Here is a 22,653-nt window from a genome sequence, read left to right as displayed (position 1 = left end):
AGACGCTACGACAACGGATGAATGAACACCGCTCGACAATCACCAGGCAAGACTGTTCTCTTCCTGTGGGGGAGCACTTCAGCAGTCACGGGCATTCAGCCTTGGATCTTCAGGTAAGCGTTCTCCAAGGCGGCCTTCACGACACACGACAGCGCAGAGTCACTGAGCAGAAACTGATAGCCAAGTTCCGCACACATGAGGACGGTCTAAACCGGGATGTTGGATTTATGTCACATTATCAGTAACCCCCACAGCTTGCCTCCTGGACTTGCACAATTTCACAAGCTGTACTGTCTGGAGACAATACACATCTCTTTAACCTGTGTTGAATGCTCCCTCCACCCACATTGTCTGTACATTTAAGACCTGGCTGGCTGTAGAGATTTGCATTCTAATCAGTATTCTGTAATTTGATTTCTGTGTCTGTGCCCTGTTTGAGAACAGAGACCACTCCATCTGACGAAGGAGCATTGCTCCGAAAGCTTATGGTATTTGCTACCAAATAAACCTGTTGGACTTTAACCTGGTGTTGTGAGACTTCTTACTGTATAAAGGTGAGACAGTGAGATATGTGTTTACCATTGGGGAATGGGAGGCACACACAACATGTTGGAATTCACCATCACCAGCAGAGGGAGCAAAGAAGAAAGAACTCATGGGATAAAGGGGGAGGTGGCTCGATGGGTGGAGAACTGGCTTGGTCACAGAAGACAGAGGGTGGTAGTGGATAGCGTCTTTTTCCGGCTGGAGGCCTGTGACTAGTGGTGTTCCGCAGGGCTCTGTATTGGGACCTCTGCTGTTTGTGATTTATATAAACGATCTGGAAGAAGGTGTAACTGGGGTGATCAGTAAGTTTGCGGACGACACAAAATTGGCAGGACTTGCAGATAGTGAGGAGCATTGTCAGAAGCTACAGAAGGATATAGATAGGCTGGAAATTTGGGCAAAGAAGTGGCAGATGGAGTTCAATCCTGATAAATGCGAAGTGATGCATTTTGGTAGAAATAATATAGGGAGGAGCTATACGATAAATGGCAGAACCATAAAGGGTGTCGATACGCAGAGGGACCTGGGTGTGCAAGTCCACAGATCCTTGAAAGTGACGTCACAGGTGGAGAAGGTGGTGAATAAGGCATATGGCATGCTTGCCTTTATAGGACGGGGCATAGAGTATAAAAGTTGGGGTCTGATGTTGCAGATGTATAGAACGTTGGTTCGGCCGCATTTGGAATACTGCGTCCAGTTCTGGTCGCCACACGACCAGAAGGATGTGGAGGCTTTGGAGAGAGTACAGAGGAGGTTTACCAGGATGTTGCCTGGTATGGAGGGGCTTAGTTATGAGGAGAGATTGGGTAAACTGGGGTTGTTCTCCCTGGAAAGACGGAGGATGAGGGGAGACTTGATGGAGGTGTATAAAATTATGAAAGGCATAGATAGGGTAAACGGTGGGAAGCTTTTCTCCAGGTCGGTGGTGACGTTCACGAGGGGTCATAGGTTCAAGGTGAAGGGGGGGAGGTTTAACACAGATATCAGAAGGACATATTTTACACAGAGGGTGGTGAGGGCCTGGAATGCGCTGCCAGGCAAGGTGGTGGAGGCGGACACACTGGGAACGTTTAAGACTTATCTAGATAGCCACATGAACGGAGTGGGAATGGAGGGATACAAAAGAATGGTCTAGTTTGGACCAGGGAGCGGTGCAGGCTTGGAGGGCCGAAGGGCCTGTTCCTGTGCTGTATTGTTCTTTGTTCTTTGTTCTTTGTTAATACAGCACAGGAACAGGCCCTTCGGCCCTCCAAGCCTGCACCGCTCCCTGGTCCAAACTAGACCATTCTTTTGTATCCCTCCATTTCCACTCCGTTCATGTGGCTATCTAGATAAGTCTTAAACGTTCCCAGTATGTCCACCTCCACCACCTTGCCTGGCAGCGCATTCCAGGCCCTCACCACCCTCTGTGTAAAATACATCCTTCTGATATCTGTGTTAAACCTCCCCCCCCTCACCTTGAACCTATGACCCCTCGTGAACGTCACCACCGATCTGGGAAAAAAACTTCCCACCATTCACCCTATCTATGCCTTTCATAATTTTATACACCTCTATTAGGTCACCCCTCATCCTCAGTCTTTCCAGTGAGAACAACCCCAGTCTACCCAATCTCTCCTCATAACTAAGCACTTCTGAACCAATCAGTCCTCACCACTTTCAATCCAAAACATCGCGTGTCGCCTGCGTGATGGCGTCGGGACACGTGTCTGATGTCTTCTCGTGTGATTTTGCCCGCTTCTAGGTGGGTCGCATGCCCATCCAAGCAACCTAAATTTCTGGCTGCAGTTTCTAATAGTGATGATGTGGAGATGCCGGTGTTGTACTGGGGTGAACACAGTCAGAAGTCTCCCAACACCAGGTTAAAGTCCAACAGGTTCATTTGGTAGCACGAGCTTTCGGAGTGTCACTCCTTTTTCAGGTGAGTGAGGAGCTGTGTCCACAAACAGGGCACATATAGACACAAACTCAATTTACAAGATAATGGTTGGAATGCAAGTCTTTACAGGTAATCAAGTCTTAAAGGGACAGGTAATGTGAGTGTAAAGAGGGCCAAGCACAGGTTAAAGGGATGTGTATTGTCTCCAGACAGGACAGTTAGTGAGATTTTGCAAGCCCAGGCAAGTCGTGGGGGTTACAGATAGTGTGACATGAACCCAAGATCCCGGTTCATGCCGTCCTCATGTGTGCAGAACTTGGCTGTCAGTTTCTGCTCAGCGACTCTGCGTTGTCGTGTGTCGTGAAGGCCGCCTTGGAGAATGCTTACCCAAAGATCAGAGGCTGAATGCCTGTAACTGCTGAAGTGCTCCCCAACAGGTATATACTAATACATGTGACAATAATAAATCAAATCAAAATAAATGTATCAGAGGTGGTTCAGAGAACAAAGAACAAAGAAAAGTACAGCACATGAACAGCCCCTTCAGCCTTCCAAGCCTGCACCGATCATGATGCCTGCCTAAACTAAAACTGTATGCACTTACGGAGTCTGTATCCTTCCATTCCCATCCTATTCATGTATTTGTCTAGTTGCCCCTTAAATGCCACTATCATACCTGCTCCCACCACCTCCCCGGGCAGCACATTGCAGACATTCACCACCCTCCGTGTAAAAAAACTTGCCTCGCACATCTCCTCTAAACTTTTCCCCACGCACCTTAAACCTATGTCCCCTCGTACTTGACTTTTCTACCCTAGGAAAGAGTATCTGACTATCAACGGTTCACTAGATTGATTCCAGGGTTGAAGGGCTTGTCTTATGAAGTGATGAGGTGGAGTTGCCGGCGTTGGACTGGGGTGAACACAGTAAGAAGTCTCACAACACCAGGTTAAAGTCCAACAGGTTTATTTGGTAGCATGAGCTTTCGGAGCACTGCTCCCTCATCAGGTGAGTGGAGAGGTGAGTTCACAAACACGGCACATATCGGGAAAGATACAATTGCAAGGTAATGGTTAGAATGTGAGTGCTAATTGATCTAATCACCAGCAACCTGTCCTGGTCCCCCCATGCCGACACTATAGTTAAGAAAGCCCACCAATGCCTCTACTTTCTCAGAAGACTCAGGAAATTTGGCATGTCAGCTACGACTCTCACCAACGTTTAAAGATGCACCATGGAAAGCATCCTTTCTGGTTGCATCACAGCTTGGTATGGCTCCTGCACTGCCCAAGACCGCAAGAAACTACAAAAGGTCGTGAATGTAGCCCCATCCATCTCACAAACCAGCCTCCCATCCATTGACTCTGTCTACACTTCCCGCTGCCTTGGCAAAGCAGCCAGCATAATTAAGGACCCCACGCACCCCTCTTCCACCTTCTTCCATCGGGAAAAAGATACAAAAGATACATACCAACCGACTCAAGAACAGCTTCTTCCCTGCTGCCATCAGACTTTTGAATGGACCTACCTCGCACTAAGTTGATCTTTCTCTACACCCTAGCTATGACTGTAACACTACATTCTGCACTCTCTCCTTTCCTTCTCTATGAACGGTATGCTTTGTCTGTATCGCGTGCAAGAAAAAATACTTCTCACTGTATACTAATACATGTGACAATAATGAATCACATCAAAAATATACTACATCTACAGAACCCCCAACATCCATCTTGCTTGTTACATCTTCAAGGAAGTCTAGCAAATTCGTCAAACATGATTTACCCTTCATCAAACTACACTGACTCTAATTTATTGCATTTTGACTTTCCAAATGTCCTGTTACTCTGTCCTTAATAATGGATTCCACGAATTTCCCAATGACAGACATTAAACTAACTGGTCTATAGTTTCCTACATCCTTCACACGGGCGGCAGCAGTTAGCACTGCTGCCTCACAGCACCAGGGACTCAGGTTCGATTCCAGCCTTGGGTCACAGTCTGTGTGGAGTCTGCACGTTCTCCCCGTGTCTGCATGGGTTTCCTCTGGGTGTTCTGGTTTCCTCCCCCATTCTGAGGGTTAGGTGCATTGGCCGTGCTAAATTCTCCCTCAGTGTACCCAAACAGGCGCCTGAGTGTGGTGACTAGGGGATTTTCACAGTAACTTCATTGCAGTGTTAATGGAGGCCTTACTTGTGACACTAATAAATAAAGTTGACTTTCTCCTTTTCTGGACAGGCGTGTTACATTCGTCTTGTTCCAGTCCATTGGAACCTTGCCAGAATCCCAGGGATTTTGGAATATTATAACCAGTGCCTCTACGGTCACCTTCTTTAAGACCCCAGGATGTAGGCCATCAGGCCCTGGAAACTTGTCTGCCTTTAATCCCAATAGCGTGCTTAGTACTTTTTCCCTAGTGATGGCAATTGTTTTGAGTTCTCCCTTTTCAACAACCTCTGCATCACCTGTTACTATTGGGATGGTTCTAGTATCGTCAACTTGAAAGCAAGGCAAAATATTGATTTAGTATCTCTGCCATTTATATGTTTTCTTTTATTTATTCCCCGGTCTTGTCCTCTAAGAGGCCAATCTCGATTTCCTTTTTATATACTTACAGGATCTTTTTCTATCCCATTTTATATTTTGAGCTAGATGTCTTTCATAATTTTCCTCAGCTCTTTTTACAAAAGAGTTGTCAGGGAGAAAATCGGACCTCTCAGGGACAAAGGAGGGGAATTATGCTTAGAACCCAAGGGAATAGGGGAGATCCTAAATGAATACTTTGCATCGGTATTCACGAAGGAGAGGGGCGTGTTAACCGGGAGTGTCTCGGAGGGAGGTGTTGACCCGTTAGAGAAAATCTCCATTACAAGAGAGGAAGTGTTAGGTTTTTTAGGGAACATTAAAACTGACAAAGCCCCAGGGCCTGATGAAATTGCTGGGCCTCTGACGGAAATCTTTGTCGCTTCTTTGGACACAGGTGAGGTCCCTGAGGATTGGAGGATAGCGAATGTGGTCCCGTTGTTTAAGAAGGGTAGCAGGGATAACCCAGGAAATTATAGGCCGGTGAGCTTGACGTCCGTGGTAGGGAAGTTGGTGGAGAGGATTCTTAGAGACAGGATGTATGTGCATTTAGAACGGAACAATCTCATTAGTGACAGACAGCATGGTTTTGTAAGAGGGAGGTCGTGCCTTACAAATTTGGTGGAGTTTTTTGAGGAAGTGACAAAAACGGTTGATGAAGGAAGGGCCGTGGATGTCGTCTATATGGATTTCAGTAAGGCATTTGACAAAGTCCCACATGGCAGGTTGGTTAAGAAGGTTAAGGCTCATGGGATACAAGGAGAAGTGGCTAGATGGGTGGAGAACTGGCTTGGCCATAGGAGACAGAGGGTAGTGGTCGAAGGGTCTTTTTCCGGCTGGAGGTCTGTGACCAGTGGTGTTCCGCAGGGCTCTGTACTGGGACCCCTGCTATTTGTGATATATACAAATGATTTGGAAGAAGGTGTAACTGGTGTAATCAGCAAGTTTGCGGATGACACGAAGATGGCTGGACTTGCGGATAGCGAAGAGCATTGTCGGGCAATACAGCAGGATATAAATAGGCTGGAAAATTGGGCGGAGAGGTGGCAGATGGAGTTTAATCCGGATAAATGCGAAGTGATGCATTTTGGAAGAAATAATGTAGGAAGGAGTTATACAATAAATGGCAGAGTCACCAGGAGTATAGAAACACAGAAGGACCTAGGTGTGCAAGTCCAAAAATCCTTGAAGGTGGCAACACAGGTGGAGAAGGTGGTGAAGAAGGCATATGGTATGCTTGCCTTTATAGGACGGGGTATAGAGTATAAAAGCTGGAGTCTGATGATGCAGCTGTATAGAACGCTGGTTAGGCCACATTTGGAGTACTGCGTCCAGTTCTGGTCGCCGCACTACCAGAAGGACGTGGAGGCGTTAGAGAGAGTGCAGAGAAGGTTTACCAGGATGTTGCCTGGTATGGAGGGTCTTAGCTATGAGGAGAGATTGGGTAGACTGGGGTTGTTCTCCTTGGAAAGACGGAGAATGAGGGGAGATCTAATAGAGGTGTACAAGATTATGAAGGGTATAGATAGGGTGAACAGTGGGAAGCTTTTTCCCAGGTCGGAGGTGACGATCACGAGGGGTCACGGGCTCAAGCTGAGAGGGGCGAAGTATAACTCAGATATCAGAGGGACGTTTTTTACACAGAGGGTGGTGGGGGCCTGGAATGCGCTGCCAAGTAGGGTGGTGGAGGCAAGCACGCTGACATCGTTTAAGACTTACCTGGATAGTCACATGAGCAGCCTGGGAATGGAGGGATACAAACGATTGGTCTAGTTGGACCAAGGAGCGGCACAGGCTTGGAGGGCCGAAGGGCCTGTTTCCTGTGCTGTACTGTTCTTTGTTCTTTGTTCTTTTAGTAACGCTGTGTTAGTCTTTAAAAGTTTCCCAAGTGTCCCGCTTGCCACTGCTCTTTGCGATATGGCACAGTGGGTTAGTGCTGCTGCCTCACAGCGCCAGGGACCCAGGTTTGATTCCCAGCTTGGGTCACTGTCTCTGTGGAGTTTGTACATTCTCCCTGTGTCTGTGTGGGTTTCCTCTGGGTGCTCCGGTTTCCTCCCACAGTCTGACAGATGTGCTGGTTAGGGTGCATTGATGTGCAGATGCCGGCGTTGGACTGGGGTCAATACAGTAAGAAGTCTCACAACACCAGAGCGCTGCTGCTCAAGCAGTGTAGTACTGCCCATCGCCAGCAGAGGATGGTGTTGTACCATTTTAATCCCAAAATCACTCCGTGTCTGAAGTGAGCATGTTTTAAATTCATTTCCACAGGCCAGAGAGGAAAGAAAACATCTCCGGTAGCAGCAAGCCATTGCTTCTGAAATCACTTCAGGACTTGTACAGCAAATCCATTCAAACTTTTTCCATATTTTTTTTCCAGCCATTTCCCTGTCAGTCTTTCAATCCTTTAAGGTTTTTTTCTCATTCACTCACAGAAGGTGGAAGGTGGATGACATTAGCTAAGCCAGCATTTATTGCCCATCCCTAGTTGTCCTTGAGAAGGTGGTGGTGAGCTGCCTTCTCGAATCGCTGCAGTCCATGTGCTGTGGGTTGACCCACAATGCCGTTAGGGAGGGAATTCCAGGATTTTGACCCAGTGACTGCGAAGGAATGGCCGATATATTTCCAAGTCAGGATGGTGGTGCTCCCATGTATCTGCTGCCCTTGTCCTTCTAGATGGAAGTGGTCGTGGGTTTGGAAGGTGCTGTCTAAGGATCTTTAGTGAATTGGTGCAGTGCATCTTGTAGATGGTACACACTGCTGCTACTGAGCGGTGGTGGAGGGAGTGGATGTTTGTGGAAGGGGTAATAATCAAGTGATCTGAGAAACCGGAGCACCCGGAGGAAACCCACGCAGACACAAGGAGAAGGTGCAGACTCCACACAGACAGTGACCCAAGCTGGGAATCGAACCCGGGTCCCTGGCGCTGAGAGGCAGCAGTGCTAACCACTGTGCCACCGTGCCGCCCATGTTAGTTTTAAATCTGTCTCATAGAATCTTTAAAGTGCAGATGGAGGGCATTTGGCCCATTGAGTCTGCACCGATCACAGTCCCACCCAGACCCTATCCCCATAACCCCACACATTTACCCCATTAATTCCCCTGACACTAAGGGGCTATTTAGCACGGCCAATCCACCTAACCTGCACATCTTTGTGGGAGGAAACCGGAGCATCTGGAGGAAACCCACGCAGACACGGGGAGAATGTGCAAACTCACCGACAGTGACCCGAGTACGGAATTGAACCCGGGTCCCGGGCGCTGTGAGATAGCAGTGCTAACCACTGTGCCATTGTGCTGCCCTAGATGATGTTGAGCTTCTTGAGTGTTGTTGGAGCTGTATCCATCCAGGCAAGTGGGGAATATTCCATCGCACTCCTGACTTGTGCCTTGTAGATGGTGGACAGGCTTTGGGGAGTCAGGAAGTGAGTTACTCGCTGCGGTATTCCTGCTCTCTGACCTGCTCTGGTAGTATTTATAACTGAATGTTAAACCTTGTTTGAAGGCGTCACTGTGATACACCTTTGGATATTTCCCTATATTCAGTGTCCTCAGTAAATGCCCGCTGTTGGGTACGAGTGGGCGGCTGTCTAATAAGCAGAGCTTCACTGTGGTAAAGCCGCTACTTAAATATGTATTGTAAAGTTTATTTATTAATGTCACAAATTGGCTTACATTAACATTGCAATGAAGTTATTGTGAAAATCCCCTAGTCGCCACAATCTGGCGCCCGTCCGGGTACACTGAGGGACAAATTAGCACGGCCAATGTATATGGTTTGCTTTATTTATGCCAGGACTTCATTTTAAGATATTTCTGCCTATGCAATTATATTTAAATGCTAAGCTTTTAAAGTTAACTTGACCACATTTTACCTGGAGTGCTGTAGACAGTTTTGGTCTCCTTACTTGAGAAAGGATATATTGGCACTGGAGGGGGTGCAGAGGAGATTCACTAGGTTGATTCCGGAGTTGAGAGGGTTGGCTTATGAGGAGAGACTGAGTATACTCATTGGAATTCAGAAGAATGAGGGGAGATCTTATAGAAACATATAAGATTATGAAGGGAATAGATCAGATAGAAGCAGGGAGGTTGTTTCCACAGGCGGGTGAAACTAGAACTAGGGGGCATGGCCTCAAAATAAGGGGGAGCAGATTTAGGACTGAGTTGAGGAGGAACTTCTTCACACAAAGGGTTGTGAATCTGTGGAATTCCCTGTCCAGTGAAGCAGTTGAGGCTACCTCATTGAATGTTTTTAAGGCAAGAATACATAAATGTTTGAACAGTAAAGGAATTAAGGGCTATGGTGAGCGGGGGGTGTAAGTGGAGCTGAGTCCACAAAAAGATCAGCCATGATCTTATTGAATGGTGGAGAGAGCTCGAGGGGCCAGATGGCCTACTCCCGCTCCTTATATTAAACTCAGCAGGCATGCTGGACTTAGCTTGAAAAATTGGCTGCATTTCTGAAAGTACAATGCAAGCAAAAACAGGCTTTCCATAACCAAAACAAGCTTTTCCACAGCCACTGATGTGAGGATTTGTTTTGGTAGTCAGAGACAGCATGTACCGAACAATTTCAATACAAGAGAAAAGGTAACATATAGTTTTGGAACTGTATGCGCAGCGGTCAGTCTGTTTTGAGTTCTTTAATCAGTACAGGACTGGCAAAAGCCAGTATCTCTCTCCAATTTTCTCTCTCTGTGATGTTTTAATTTTAAATTCTGTTCAATAAAAGAAATGCATCGTATCAGTGCTGTCTCTGTCTATTCTAAGGAATGAATGGACCCTACAGAACACTAACCAGCACGTCTTTCGGACTGTGGGGGCTAGCAACGCGCCAAACATATTTTCAATGCTGCTACCCCATCCTAAAGCTGCGAGGGGGTTGGGGGGTTGAAATTGGCCAGGTTCATAACTCATCTGATTGAGTTTTTTGAAGATGTGACTAGACACTTACACAGGGGAAGAGTGGCAGATGTGGTTTATATGGATTTCAGTAAGGCATTTGATAAGGTGCCCCATGCAAGGCTTATGGAGAAAGTTAAGGGGCATGGGATACAAGGGGACATTGCTTTGTGGATTCAGAACTGGCTTGCCCACAGAAGGCAAAGAGTGGTTGTAGATGGGTCTTTTTCAGAGTGGAAGTCAGCCACCAGTGGGGTGCCCCAGGGATCTGTTCTGGGACCCTTGCTCTTTGTGATTTTTATAAATGACCTGGATGAGGAAGTGGAAGGATGGGTTGGTAAGTTTGCTGATGACACAAAGGTTGGAGGTGTTGTGGATAGTGTAGAGGGATGTCAGCAGTTGCAATGAGACATAGATAAGATGCAAGACTGGGCGGAGAAGTGGCAGATAGACTTCAACCCAGATAAGTGTGTGGTGGTTCATTTTGGTAGGTCGAATAGGATGGAAGAATATAATATTAAGGGTAAGATGCTTGGCAGTGTGGAAGAACAGAGGGATCTTGGGGTCCAGGTTCATAGGACGCTCAAAGCGGCGTCGCAGGTAGAGGCTGTGGTTAAGAAGGAGTATGGAATGCTGGCTTTCATCAATAGAGGAATTGAGTTTAGAAATCGGGAGATAATGCTGCAGCTGTATAGGACCCTGGTCAGACCCCACCTGGAGTACTGTGCCCAGTTCTGGTCGCCTCATTACAGAAAGGATGTGGAAGCCATAGAACGGGTGCAGAGGAGATTTACGAGGATGTTGCCGGGATTAAGTGGTATGCCTTATGAGGATAGGTTGAGCGAGCTAGGTCTATTCTCCTTGGAGAGGCGAAGGATGAGAGGTGACCTGACAGAGGTGTATAAGATGTCGAGAGGTATTGATAAAGTGGATTCTCAGAGGCTTTTACCCAGGGCTGAAATGGTTGTCACGAGAGGCTACAGGTTTAGGGTGCTGAGCAGTAGGTATAGAGGAGATGTTAGGGGTAAGTTTTTCACTCAGAGGGTGGTGAGTGCGTGGAATCGGCTGCCGGTAGTGGTGGTGGAAGCGGATTCGATTGAGTCTTTTAAGAGACTTTTGGATAGGTTCATGGAGGTTAGTAAGATAGAGAGTTATCGATGAGCCTAGAAGGTAAGGAAACTGTTCGGCGCAACTTGTGGGCCGAAGGGCCTGTTTGTGCTGTAGCTTTTCTATGTTCTATAAAACGCACAAACTGTTCACACCAGAATAACATTTATTCAAAAAGGAGTTCGATAGTGGTAACAATGCAAACATGCGCGCGCACACACACACAAAACTAAACATCTGTTGATAAATTATTGTCACATCAATAAATAAATAAATAGAATATTTCCTTGCGAGTAAAGTGCTGTAAAGGGGGAGGAGGTGGGGTGGGGGGGGGGGGGTAGTTCTGGGTGATACACCAATTTGCCAGTGCACCCCCGACACCCCTGGACAAAACGGAGGAGAATTCAGCTCACAGTCTCTCGTTCGCCCACTCTGCAGTTCTTCTCCTAGTGTTGGGTAGCCAGGTGATGTAGTCAGGGTGGTGTGTATTAGGTTGCGGGGGCAGGGAAGCCTTTTACCCACCCTTCAATTGCCCCACATCCTCTGTGCAACTTAAGGATACCGTTGACCACAAAAAGGAGCGGGGGGGGGCGGCTCCATAGTCTTCCAACTGTTCCTGACAGTCCATGAGTGGACAGAAAGGTGGGGGGGGGTTTCCCCAGTATGGAGGAGTCGATGGCCTAGTGGTATTATCGCCAGACTATTAATCCAGAAACTCGGCTAATATTCCAGGGAGCCGGGTTCGAATCCCACCACGGCAGACGGTGGAATTTGAATTCAATTAAATAAAAATCTCTGGAATTAAGAATCTACTGACGATCATAAAACGATTGTCGGAAAAAGCCCCATCTGGGTTCACTAATGCCCTTTAGGGAAGGAAATCTGCCGTCCTTACCCGGTCTGGCCTACATGTGACTCCAGAGCCACAGCAATGTGGTTGACTCTCAACTGCCCTCCGAAATGGCTGAGCGAGAAGCTCAGTTCAAGGGCAACTAGAGATGGGCAATAAATCTTGGCCCAACCAGCGACGCCCATGTCCCATGAATGAATAAATTTTAAAATTTGCTAACCGTTCCAGACGGTCGGAGAGTGGACGGGGTTGGAGGGGGGGAACTCCATAATTTCCCAACAATTCCAGACAGTTGGATAGTGGACAGGGGGAGGCTCCATAATTTCCCCATTGTTCCAGAGAAATGGACACTGATGTTAAAAGGCAGTCGGAGCGCCGGGGATCACTGCGGAATGCCGGCCGTGTCCACCACCACCTTGATGTAGAGGGTGTCATTCCTCAGGTAGTTGCTGGGGGTCCTCAGGAGGAGGTCATGCCTGGCGAAGGTGGGGCAGCCGCTGGCCACGTTCATGTGGGTGCGGGGCCGCTGGAAGGAACCGCTCAGTGTGTCGGGCGAGAAGGACTCCCTCAGGTGCTTCTGGCTCACCTGGTCCAGCAGCAGGAAGGTGACCTTCTGGCGAAAGGGCCAGGGGAGCACTTCGTCGTACTCTCCCCGCACGATGGCCAGGAAGAGGGAGACGTGGCTGCCCTTGCCGCTGCCATCGCCGTTGGGGTAGATGCGGCAGCAGAGCTGGTATCCGAAGGGGTGACTGGCGAAAGCAGACGAGTAGAAGGAGGGCCGCCGCTCCGACTTGGCAGCCGCCAGGCAGGAGGAGAAGTCTTTGATCTTCCAGAGCAGGATGCCGTTGGTGCTGACGGGCGGGCAGGGGCCAGGGAAGCCCCCGCTAGCTGTGCCCTCCTGGCATCGCACCTTCTGCTGCAGCCCAAGGATGACCTGCTCGTAATGGAGGCACTTCTGCTGCAGCAGCTCGATCACCTGGCCGCACTTGTCCAGGTCCCTGTCCAGGCCGCGCACCGACTTCTCCAGACCCTCCGCCTTCCTGGCCAGCTCCAGCATTCCCGGATCCGACCCCCTTGCCACCGTCACTTCCCCCCCCTCCGCCCCCTGCCTGGGGGCTTCACCGGCCCGCATCCCCACCCGCTCGGCCGGCTGCTGGGGGCTCTCCGTCCGCTCCCCCTCCGACGCCTTCCCGGAACGCAGGCCCGCTGTCAGGCTCAGCATCTGCAGAAGGTGCGTGGGCTGGGCCACCCGCAGGTGCTCGTCCAAGTCTCTCCGTCGGGGCTGTCGGATGGAGAACGAGAGGCAAGGTTAGAAAGGTGGCACCCATCCCGTCTCCACCCCACCCCCCCGCCAACCCATTCACGCCAATGATCGGTGCCCTGGGCCCCCTCAATAGGTCAGGCCTTCAGATCCTACATCCCACCCCAAGTGAACGACTGAGGGCCAGTGCTGAGGGAGTGCTGCACTGTCAGTCAGAGGGTCAGTGCTGAGGGAGTGCCGCACTGTCAGAGGGTCAGTACTGAGGGAGTGCTGCACTGTCAGAGGGTCAGTACTGAGGGAGTGCTGCACTGTCAGAGGGCCAGTGCTGAGGGAGTGCCGCACTGTCAGAGGGTCAGTGCTGAGGGAGTGCCGCGCTGTCAGTCAGAAGGCCAGTGCTGAGGGAGTGCCGCGCTGTCAGTCAGAAGGTCAGTGCTGAGGGAGCGCCGCACTATCAGAGGGTCAGTGCTGAGGGAGTGCCGCACTGTCAGAGGGTCAGTGCTGAGGGAGTGCCGCACTGTCAGAGGGTCAGTACTGAGGGAGTGCCGCGCTGTCAGAGGGTCAGTGCTGAGGGAGTGCTGCACTGTCAGAGGATCAGTGCTGAGGGAGTGCCGCACTGTCAGAGGATCAGTGCTGAGGGAATGACGCACTGTCAGAGGATCAGTGCTGAGGGAGTGCCGCACTGTCAGAGGATCAGTGCTGAGGGAATGCCGCACTGTCAGAGGATCAGTGCTGAGGGAATGCCGCACTGTCAGAGGATCAGTACAGAGGGAGTGCCGCGCTGTCAGAGGGTCAGTACAGAGGGAGTGCCACACTGTCAGTCAGAGGGTCGGTACAGAGGGACTGCCACGCTGTCAGAGGGTCGGTACAGAGGGAGTGCCGCACTGTCAGTCAGAGGGCCAGTGCTGACGGAGTGCCGCGCTGTCAGTCAGAGGGCCAGTGCTGAGGGAGTGCCGCGCTGTCAGAGGGTCAGTGCTGAGGGAGTGCCGCGCTGTCAGAGGGTCAGTGCTGAGGGAGTGCCGCGCTGTCAGAGGGTCAGTGCTGAGGGAGTGCCGCGCTGTCAGAGGATCAGTGCTGAGGGAGTGCCGCACTGTCAGAGGATCAGTGCTGAGGGAATGCCGCACTGTCAGAGGATCAGTGCTGAGGGAGTGCCGCACTGTCAGAGGATCAGTGCTGAGGGAGTGCCGCGCTGTCAGTCAGAGGGCCAGTGCTGAGGGAGTGCTGCGCTGTCAGAGGGTCGGTACAGAGGGAGTGCCACGCTGTCAGTCAGAAGGTCGGTACAGAGGGAGTGCCACGCTGTCAGTCAGAGGGTCGGTACAGAGGGAGTGCCACGCTGTCAGTCAGAGGGTCGGTACAGAGGGACTGCCACGCTGTCAGAGGGTCGGTACAGAGGGAGTGCCGCACTGTCAGTCAGAGGGCCAGTGCTGACGGAGTGCCGCGCTGTCAGAGGGTCAGTAGATTGTCGATGCTTTGAACTTACCTTCTCCAGACAGCCGATATCTTTAAAGGGACAGGACACCTGGATATTGGGGCAGGTACCGTGCTGAGGATCACAGTGCGCCTCCAACTGGTGAGAAAAGATAGATACAACTTCAGCAAAAAAAAACACACAGCCAGCTTTCGACACAGAGTGCGAGGCAGAGGGCACGAGGAGGCACGAGGAAGACAAAGGATGAGGGAAGAGCAGTTTCTAGATGGACAGATGAGAATAACGGAAGATTGAGGATGATGGAAGGGGGTTTTAAACAATGACCGGGTCAGAATGAGGGCCCATTCTGAAATCTCTGACAGGAGAGTGAAGAATGAGGAAATTCAGACAGGGATCCCACACCTCCACTAATCCCAGCCCTCTATAGAACGGGAACATCCCTGTGCCCGATTCCCACTGGAATTGAGATTTAAAAGCAGAAAGGAAGGCTGCTTACATCGGCCTGAGTCAGGTCAGTTTGGCCACAGACTGGACACTCCTCCTTCCGTTTGACGCAGGACGCAGTGTGATCCTGAGGAAAACAAATCAAAGTCAGCATCCGGAACACCGCACGCCCTCCGAATGCTACGACAGGAGAGAGCACAGAGACTCACTTCCTTTAACCATTTATTAATTCGTGGGACATGGGCATCGCTGGCTGGGCCAGCATTTATTGCCCATCCCTAGTTGCCCGAAGCCAGTTAAGAGTCAACCACATTGCTGTGGCTCTGGAGTCACATGTAGGTCAGACTGGGTAAGGACAGCAGATTTCCTTCCCAAAGGGGCATTAGTGAACCAGATGGGTTTTTCCCGACAGTCGACAATGGTTTCATGGTCATCAGTAGATTCCGTTTTTTTAAATTGAATTCAAATTCCGCCATTTGCCGTGGCGGGATTCGAACCCAGGTCCCCAGAACATTAGCTGAGTTTCTGGATTCATCGCGTGAGTGCAGGGCCAAGCTGTGTGTCAAAACCCCCAGGAATACTCTGAGGGTGGGATTTTCCAACCCAGCCTGCCGATGGGATCTTCCAGGGTGGCAACTCCCTGCCTGAATCATCGAATCCCTACAGTGCAGAATCTGCACTGACAACAATCCCACCCAGGCCCTATCCCCATAACTCCACCTATTTACCCTGCTAATCCCCCTGACACTAAGGGACAAATTAACATGGTGAATCCACCTAACCTGCACATCTTTGGCCTGTGGGGGCAAAACCCACCTAGACATGGGGAGAACATGCAAACTCCACACAGACAGTGACCCACGCCGGGAATCGAACCCGGGTCCCTGGCGCTGTGTGGCTGCAATACTAACCACTGTGCCGCTCTGCCTTCAACCATTGGGCCCCCCAAGTGCTGGAATTCACTCCCTAAACCTCTCTCTGCTCCCACAAGCACCCCCCCTCCCCACAAGCTTTCCAGTCACGCAACGTTGCTTAATGTCAGACACTGATGGATAACATTCCTGTTTTACACTCTCAGAGGTGCTACATCAATGCACATTGACACGGTTAGTACCAACGGCAAGTGGTTAACACCCGCTGCCCCACACGCGTCCCACCACCAACCCAGCCTCGCCACCCACCTCTCGCAGCTTGTGGACGCAGAAGGTCTGGCACTGGGGACACAGTTCCATCCGCCACTCGCACTCCTGCGTCTCGTGTAGCGCCATCTTCTTCCTGAGGCCGATCGCCTCACAGCCGAATGTGACGTTGGAACACGGGACCACGTGGAAGTCGCACTTGGCCCGGTGTGTGCGCTGAGGGAGAGAGAGAGAGAGAGAGGTCAACAGTCGAATTACACTTCAAGAAAGGGTTCCATTCAGTGGAAACACACCCAAGAAATTCAGCTTATACTGACCCTCTGACAGTGCGGCACTCCCTCAGTACTGACCCTCTGACAGTGCGGCACTCCCTCAGCACTGACCCTCTGACAGTGCAGCACTCCCTTAGCACTGACCCTCTGACAGTGCGGCACTCCCTCAGCACTGACCCTCTGACAGTGCGGCACTCCCTCAGTACTGACCCTCTGACAGTGCGGCACGCCCTCAGCACTGACCCTCTGACAGTGCAGCACTCCCTCAGTACTGACCCTCCGCCAGTGCGGCACTCCCTCAGCACTGACCCTCTGACAGTGCGGCACTCCCTCAGTACTGACCCTCCGCCAGTGCGGCACTCCCTCAGCACTGACCCTCTGACAGTGCAGCACTCCCTCAGCACTGACCCTCTGACAGTGCAGCACTCCCTCAGCACTGACCCTCTGACAGTGCAGCACTCCCTCAGCACTGACCCTCTGACAGTGCAGCACTCCCTCAGCACTGACCCTCTGACAGTGCGGCACTCCCTCAGTACTGACCCTCTGACAGTGCGGCACTCCCTCAGTACTGACCCTCTGACAGTGCGGCACTCCCTCAGCACTGACCCTCCGCCAGTGCGGCACTCCCTCAGCACTGACCCTCCGCCAGTGTGGCACTCCCTCAGCACTGACCCTCCGCCAGTGCAGCACTCCCTCAGCACTGACCCTCTGACAGTGCAGCACTCCCTCAGCACTGACCCTCCGCCAGTGCAGCACTCCCTCAGCACTGACCCTCTGACAGTGCGGCACTCCCTCAGTACAGACCCTTCAGCAGTGCAGCACTCCCTCAGCACCGACAACACCCTCCTCCCCAGATTATTCTCTCATTTTCCCCCCCCCCCTCCAGATTCAGGAATTTCATTGGGTCACTGTGCCCCCTTCCCCTCCCCCAGCTTACCAGGTAGTTCCGCAGCGTCCCTGTCCAATCACAGCCCTCTCGGTAAGCCGTGCACTGGATCGTGGTGGCGTAGGCATCATTTTCGGCTGCTCTGTCGTGATAGACCTGTAAAGGGGGGGGACAGAAAGGAGGGGCGAGTCAGGCTAAAGAAGACACAGGGGGAAAAGGGGCCCGCATTTAGATAGCATCTCCCCTTCACAGCCAGTGAGGTCGTTCGGGTCACGCAACGCATTTGAGCACAGCAAACAGCAATGCGGATAACGACACGAGGCTTTGCTCTTTCATAGAATCCCTGCAGTGCAAAAGGAGGCCATTCAGCCCATCGAGCTTGCACCTACAACAACCCCACCCAGGCCCTATCCCCTTAACCTCATGTATTTACCTTGCCAGTACCCCTGCTATTCAGGGTCAAGTCACCATAGCTAATCCACCAAACCCGCACATCTTTGGACACTAAGGGGCAATTTATCATGGCCAATCCACCCTAACCTACACATCCTTGGAGTGTGGGAGGAAACCGGAGCACCCGGAGGAAACCCACGCAGACACAGGGAGAACGTGCAAACTCCACACAGACAGTGACCCAAGCCGGGAATCGAACCCGGATCCCTGGCGCTGTGAGGCAGGAGGGTTGGAGTGTGCACGTTCTCTCCGTGGCTTTCCTCCGGGTGCTCCGGTTTTCCCCCCCCACAGTCTGAAAGCTGTGCAGGTTAGATGGATTGGCCATGCTAAATTGCCCCTTCGTGTCCTTGGATGCGTAGGTTAGAGGGATTAACAGGGTAAATGTGTGGGGTTATGGGGATAGAGCCTGGGTGGGATTGTCGTCGATGCAGACTTGATGGGCCGAATGGCCTCCTTCTGCACTATAGGGTTTCGATGATTCTAGGGATGGGCTATAAATGCTGGCCAGCCAGCAACGCCCATGTCCCATGAATGAATAGGGAGGGAATAGAGGGATACGGACTGAGTAAGGGCATTATGATCAGCATGGGCTTGGAGGACCAAAGGGCCTGTTCCCATGCTGTACTTTTCTTTGTTCTTTGGAAAGACGGGATCTCCGACCATGTGGCACTCCCTCGGTTTGGCGCTGGGAGTGTCAGACTGGATTGGACAGTCAGTCTCCAGAGTGGAAACACAGGGACAGGGAGCGCTGAGGCAAGGCTCAGGGTGAGGTCAGCCAGCCTCTGCATCACACCAGTGAGCTAACCACTGTGTTCCCAGAAGCATGGAAGTCAGACAGTTCACACAGCAGAAGCAGGAACAGAGTGTTCAGTCATGACAGCTCCCACTGAACTCCCTCATCAGTTTCACTTCCTCACTGTAATTCACCCACTCGGTTCATGAAAAATTCCCAGCAGTGGGAAAGGAAATTCCAAAACAATCGGGTGCAGGGTACTTCCAAAGCAATGACATCAGGGTATTAACAAGCCAGAGCATGGTGGCAGCCAACAGTCACTGCGCAGTTACAATTCAGTCTGTAACTCACTCCCAGATATCCATTATTCTAAATATATAAACCATCTGAACCCCTCAATTAGATTCCAGTCTGGAACTCTTACGTCTGCTATGTTTCTTGCTAAGAGTCCCTCCAGGTTGTACATTGCTGACATGCCCAATACATATACATTCATTCTGCTTGCTGTCCTTAATACTGTCTGGCTCCCTTGTAAGTACCCAAATCTCCATCAAACAAAGCCATCAACGAAAGAGCAAATTTGCAATGAATTAAGAGCCCTACCTTGGATCGCAGGACCTTCTGTTGACAAACAGTGCAGTCTGCCTCATTCTCTGTTCTGAGAGAAAGGGATAAAATGAATGTGTTAATGTATATGGAATTCGGTCATAGATGAACCACAGTTGTATTGAATGACGGAACAATTCCTGGGGGCTGAATGGCCTCCTCCTGTCGCTACAGATAACAATCCACATTCCACAATCTGACTCAGCACTGCCAGTATTTGCAGTTTTGCCATCGGCACGCTGGCACAGTGGTTAGCACCGCTGCCTGACAGCGCCAGGGACCCGGGTTCGATTCCTGGCTTGGGTCACTGTCTGTGCGGACTCTGCACGTTCTCCCCGTGTCTGTGTGGGTTTCCTCCGGGTGCTCCAGTTTCCTCCCACAGTTTGAAAGATGTGCAGGTGAGGGGACATTGGCCGTGCTAAATTCTCCCTCAGTGTAACCCGAACAGGCACCGGAGTGTGGCGACTAGGGGATTTTTACAGTAACTTCATTGCAGTGTTAATGTAAGGCTACTTGTGACACTATTAAATAAACTTTAAAAACTTTTCAGTGCTTACTCTGTAGGAGTGCTCAAAACTTAACAATTGGGGAACTAGTCAAATTAAAAGTTAAAGTTTACTTATTAGTGTCACAAGTAGGCTTACATTAACACTGCAATGAAGTTACTGTGAAAATTCCCTAGCTGCCACACTCCGGTGCCTGTTTGGGTACACTGGGGGAGAATTTAGCATGGCCAATGCATCTAACCAGCACGTCTTTCAGACTGTGAGAGGAAACCGGAGCACCCGGAGGAAACCCGCGTAGACATGGGGAGAACATGCAGACTCCACACAGACAGTGACCCAAGCCGGGAATCGAACCCAGGTCCCTGGTGCTCTGGGTTGTGATCCCCGTCTCTCCTTGGCACAGACCCCTCACAGACGGCAGTGGGTATTTTGAATTGATTTACTGTCACATGTAGTAACATACACTGAAAAGTATTGTTTCTTGCGCGCTATAGAGCCAAAACATACCGTTCATAGAGAAGGAAACGAGAGAGAGTGCAGAATGTAGTGTTAGAGTCATAGCTAGGGTGTAGAGAAAGATCAACTTAATGCAAAGTAAGTCCATGCCTTGTGTATCTGTGTACCCCTTACCCCAAAATCCAGCAACACCCCCCACCCCACCTAAATACAGACACCAGCCATCAGACCCACCTCTTGAGAACAAGCGGGAGACGATCAGAGAGAATGAGAACCAGAAGAGAGAGGGGAAGGGCTTTACAACTCACTTGAACAAGTTCTCCAGACAGGCGGTGCAGTATCGGTGTCCACACTCGGTCTGCTTGGGTTTAATGAGGAGGAAGCAGCAGGCAGAGCAGAGGAGGCAAGAGCTGTTGCTCGGGTTGACCGGGGTGATCCCGGAGACGAGGGCTACCATGGTATTTCCACAAGCGAGTCAGAGAGGATTGAATGGATCTCAGCTTCTGTTGTTGCAATTTCCCTGGGACTAATGTAGCCAATGTGCTGGCGGGAGGCTTTAAAGCAAGCGGGGGATTCCCCCGCCCCATGTACGTCATTCCCTTTGTGACGTTGCATTCCGGGGCCCCGCCCCTCAAGCGCTCAGTTTCAGAACGTTAGGGAATCCCGAGGAGGCTCTGGCTCCAGACAGCTACCCGTCCCCCGCCCCTTTCCTCCCCCAGCAGCCCAACCGACAGGAATAACCTCTCCCAACTACCCCTTTAATTCCCCTTAAAAACTTTGATCCACCCCCCCTCCCCAACCTTTTGACCTTCCAAATTACAGGGGAGGCCACCCTCAGGATGGGATGGAGGATTTGAGCTCTAAGGAGGGAACGGTTATGCTTGGATTGTTTTCTCTGGAGCAGAGAAGGCTGAGGGGGGACATGATTGAGGTGGATAACGTTATGAAGGATTTGATAGCATCAGGTAATAATGCACAGTGGTTAGCACTGCTGCCTCACAGCATCAGGGACCCGGGTTCGATTCCAGCCTCGGGTCACTCTGTGTGGAGCTTGCACGTTCTCCCCGTGTCTGCGTGGGTTTCCTCCGGGTGCTCCGGTTTCCTCCCACAGTCCAAAGATGTGCGGGCTAGGTTGATTGGCCATGCTAAATTACCCTGTGTCAGGGTAAATAGGGTAAATAAGGATTACGGGAATAGGCCTGGGTGGGATTATGGTCAGTGCAGACTCGATGGACCAAATGGCCTCCTTCTGCCCTGTACGGATTCTATGAATTTATGTATTGGGAAACAGTGAAAAGTATTGTTTCTTGCAAGCTATACAGACAAAGAACAAAGAACAGGCCCTTCGGCCCTCCAAGCCCATGCCAATCACGATGCCCTAACTAAACTAAAAAAAACTTTCTGCCCTTACGTGGACCATATGCCTCTTTCCCTCCCTAATCATGGACCCATCCAGCTGCCTCTTAAATATTAAACACACTCTTAAGCAAAACATACCATTCGCAGATTACATAGGGGAGAAAGAAAGGAGAGAGTGCAGAATGTAGTGTTACAGTCTAGCTAGGGTGTAGAGAAAGATCAACTTAGTGCGAGATAGGTCCATTCAAAAGTCTGATGGCAGCAGGGAAGAAGCTGTACTTGAGTCGGTTGGTACGTGACCTCAGGCTTTTGTATCTTTTTCCCGACGGAAGAAGGTGGAAGAGAGAATGTCCGGGCTGCATGGGGTCCTTGATTATGTTGGCTGCTTTGCCGAAGCAGCAGGAAGTGTAGACAGAGTCAGTGGATGGGAGGCTGGTTTGCGTGATGGACTGGGCTGCATTCACAACCCTTTGTAGTTTCTTGTGGTCTTGATCAGAGCAGGAGCCATACCAAGCTGTGATACATCCAGAAAGAATGATTTCTATGGAGCATCTGTAAAAATTGGTGAGAGTCGTAGCTGACATGCCAAATTTCCTTAGTCTTCTGAGAAAGTAGGGATGCAGGTGGGCTTTCTTAACTATAGTGTCGGCATGGGGGGGACCAGGACAGGTTGTTGCCTGGGATGGAACAGTTAAGTTATGAAGAGAGGTCGAGCAGGCTTGGGTTGTTTTTGTTGGAGCAGAGAAGACTGAGGGGCGACCTGATCGAGGTGAACAAGATTATGAGGGGCATGGACAGGGTGGATAGGGAGCAGCTGTTCCCCTTAGTTGTAGGATCAGTCACGAGGGGACATAGGTTCAAGGTGAGGGGCAGGAGGGTTGAGGGGGGCGGGGCGGTGGGGGGTGATGTCAGGATAAACCTTTTTACCCAGAGGGTGGTGATGGTTTGGAATGTGCTGCCTGGGAGGGTGGTGGAGGCGGGTTGCCTCACATCCTTTAAAAACTACCTGACTACTTGGATCGTCATAACATTCAGGACTGTGGGCCAGGTGCTGGTAAAGGGGATTAGGTGGGAGGTCAGGTGTTCCTCATGTGTCAGTGTGGACTCGTTGGGCTAAAGGGCCTCTTCTGTGCTGTGTGATTTTGTTCTATGAATAGGAATCAGCTGTTCCCCTTGGTTGAGGTGTCAATCACGAGGAGATATTGTTTTACTGTAAGAGGCAGGAGATTCAGGGAGGATTTAGAAAAC

At 50.7% G+C, this 22,653-nt stretch overlaps 1 protein-coding gene across 1 annotated transcript; it reads right to left on the bottom strand.

Moving 5' to 3' along the window:
• Window positions 1–11,164: 11,164 nt before the first annotated feature.
• On the bottom strand, window positions 11,165–20,556 carry LOC144497826 (TNF receptor-associated factor 3-like). The gene is made up of 7 exons (XM_078219265.1): window positions 20,355–20,556; window positions 19,082–19,136; window positions 17,344–17,448; window positions 16,177–16,350; window positions 15,048–15,122; window positions 14,603–14,689; window positions 11,165–13,146 (listed from the first exon to the last, which is right to left on the bottom strand). The coding sequence occupies exons 1-7, from the start codon at window positions 20,501–20,503 to the stop codon at window positions 12,247–12,249; spliced, it is 1,545 nt and encodes a 514-aa protein (XP_078075391.1). The 5' UTR covers window positions 20,504–20,556; the 3' UTR covers window positions 11,165–12,246.
• Window positions 20,557–22,653: the final 2,097 nt, after the last annotated feature.

This window comes from Mustelus asterias, chromosome 8, assembly GCF_964213995.1.
Source record: "Mustelus asterias chromosome 8, sMusAst1.hap1.1, whole genome shotgun sequence".
Classification (NCBI taxonomy): Eukaryota; Metazoa; Chordata; class Chondrichthyes; order Carcharhiniformes; family Triakidae; genus Mustelus; species Mustelus asterias.
Note: the sequence above shows the minus strand (reverse complement) of the source record. Positions and strands in the feature narration are given on the sequence as shown.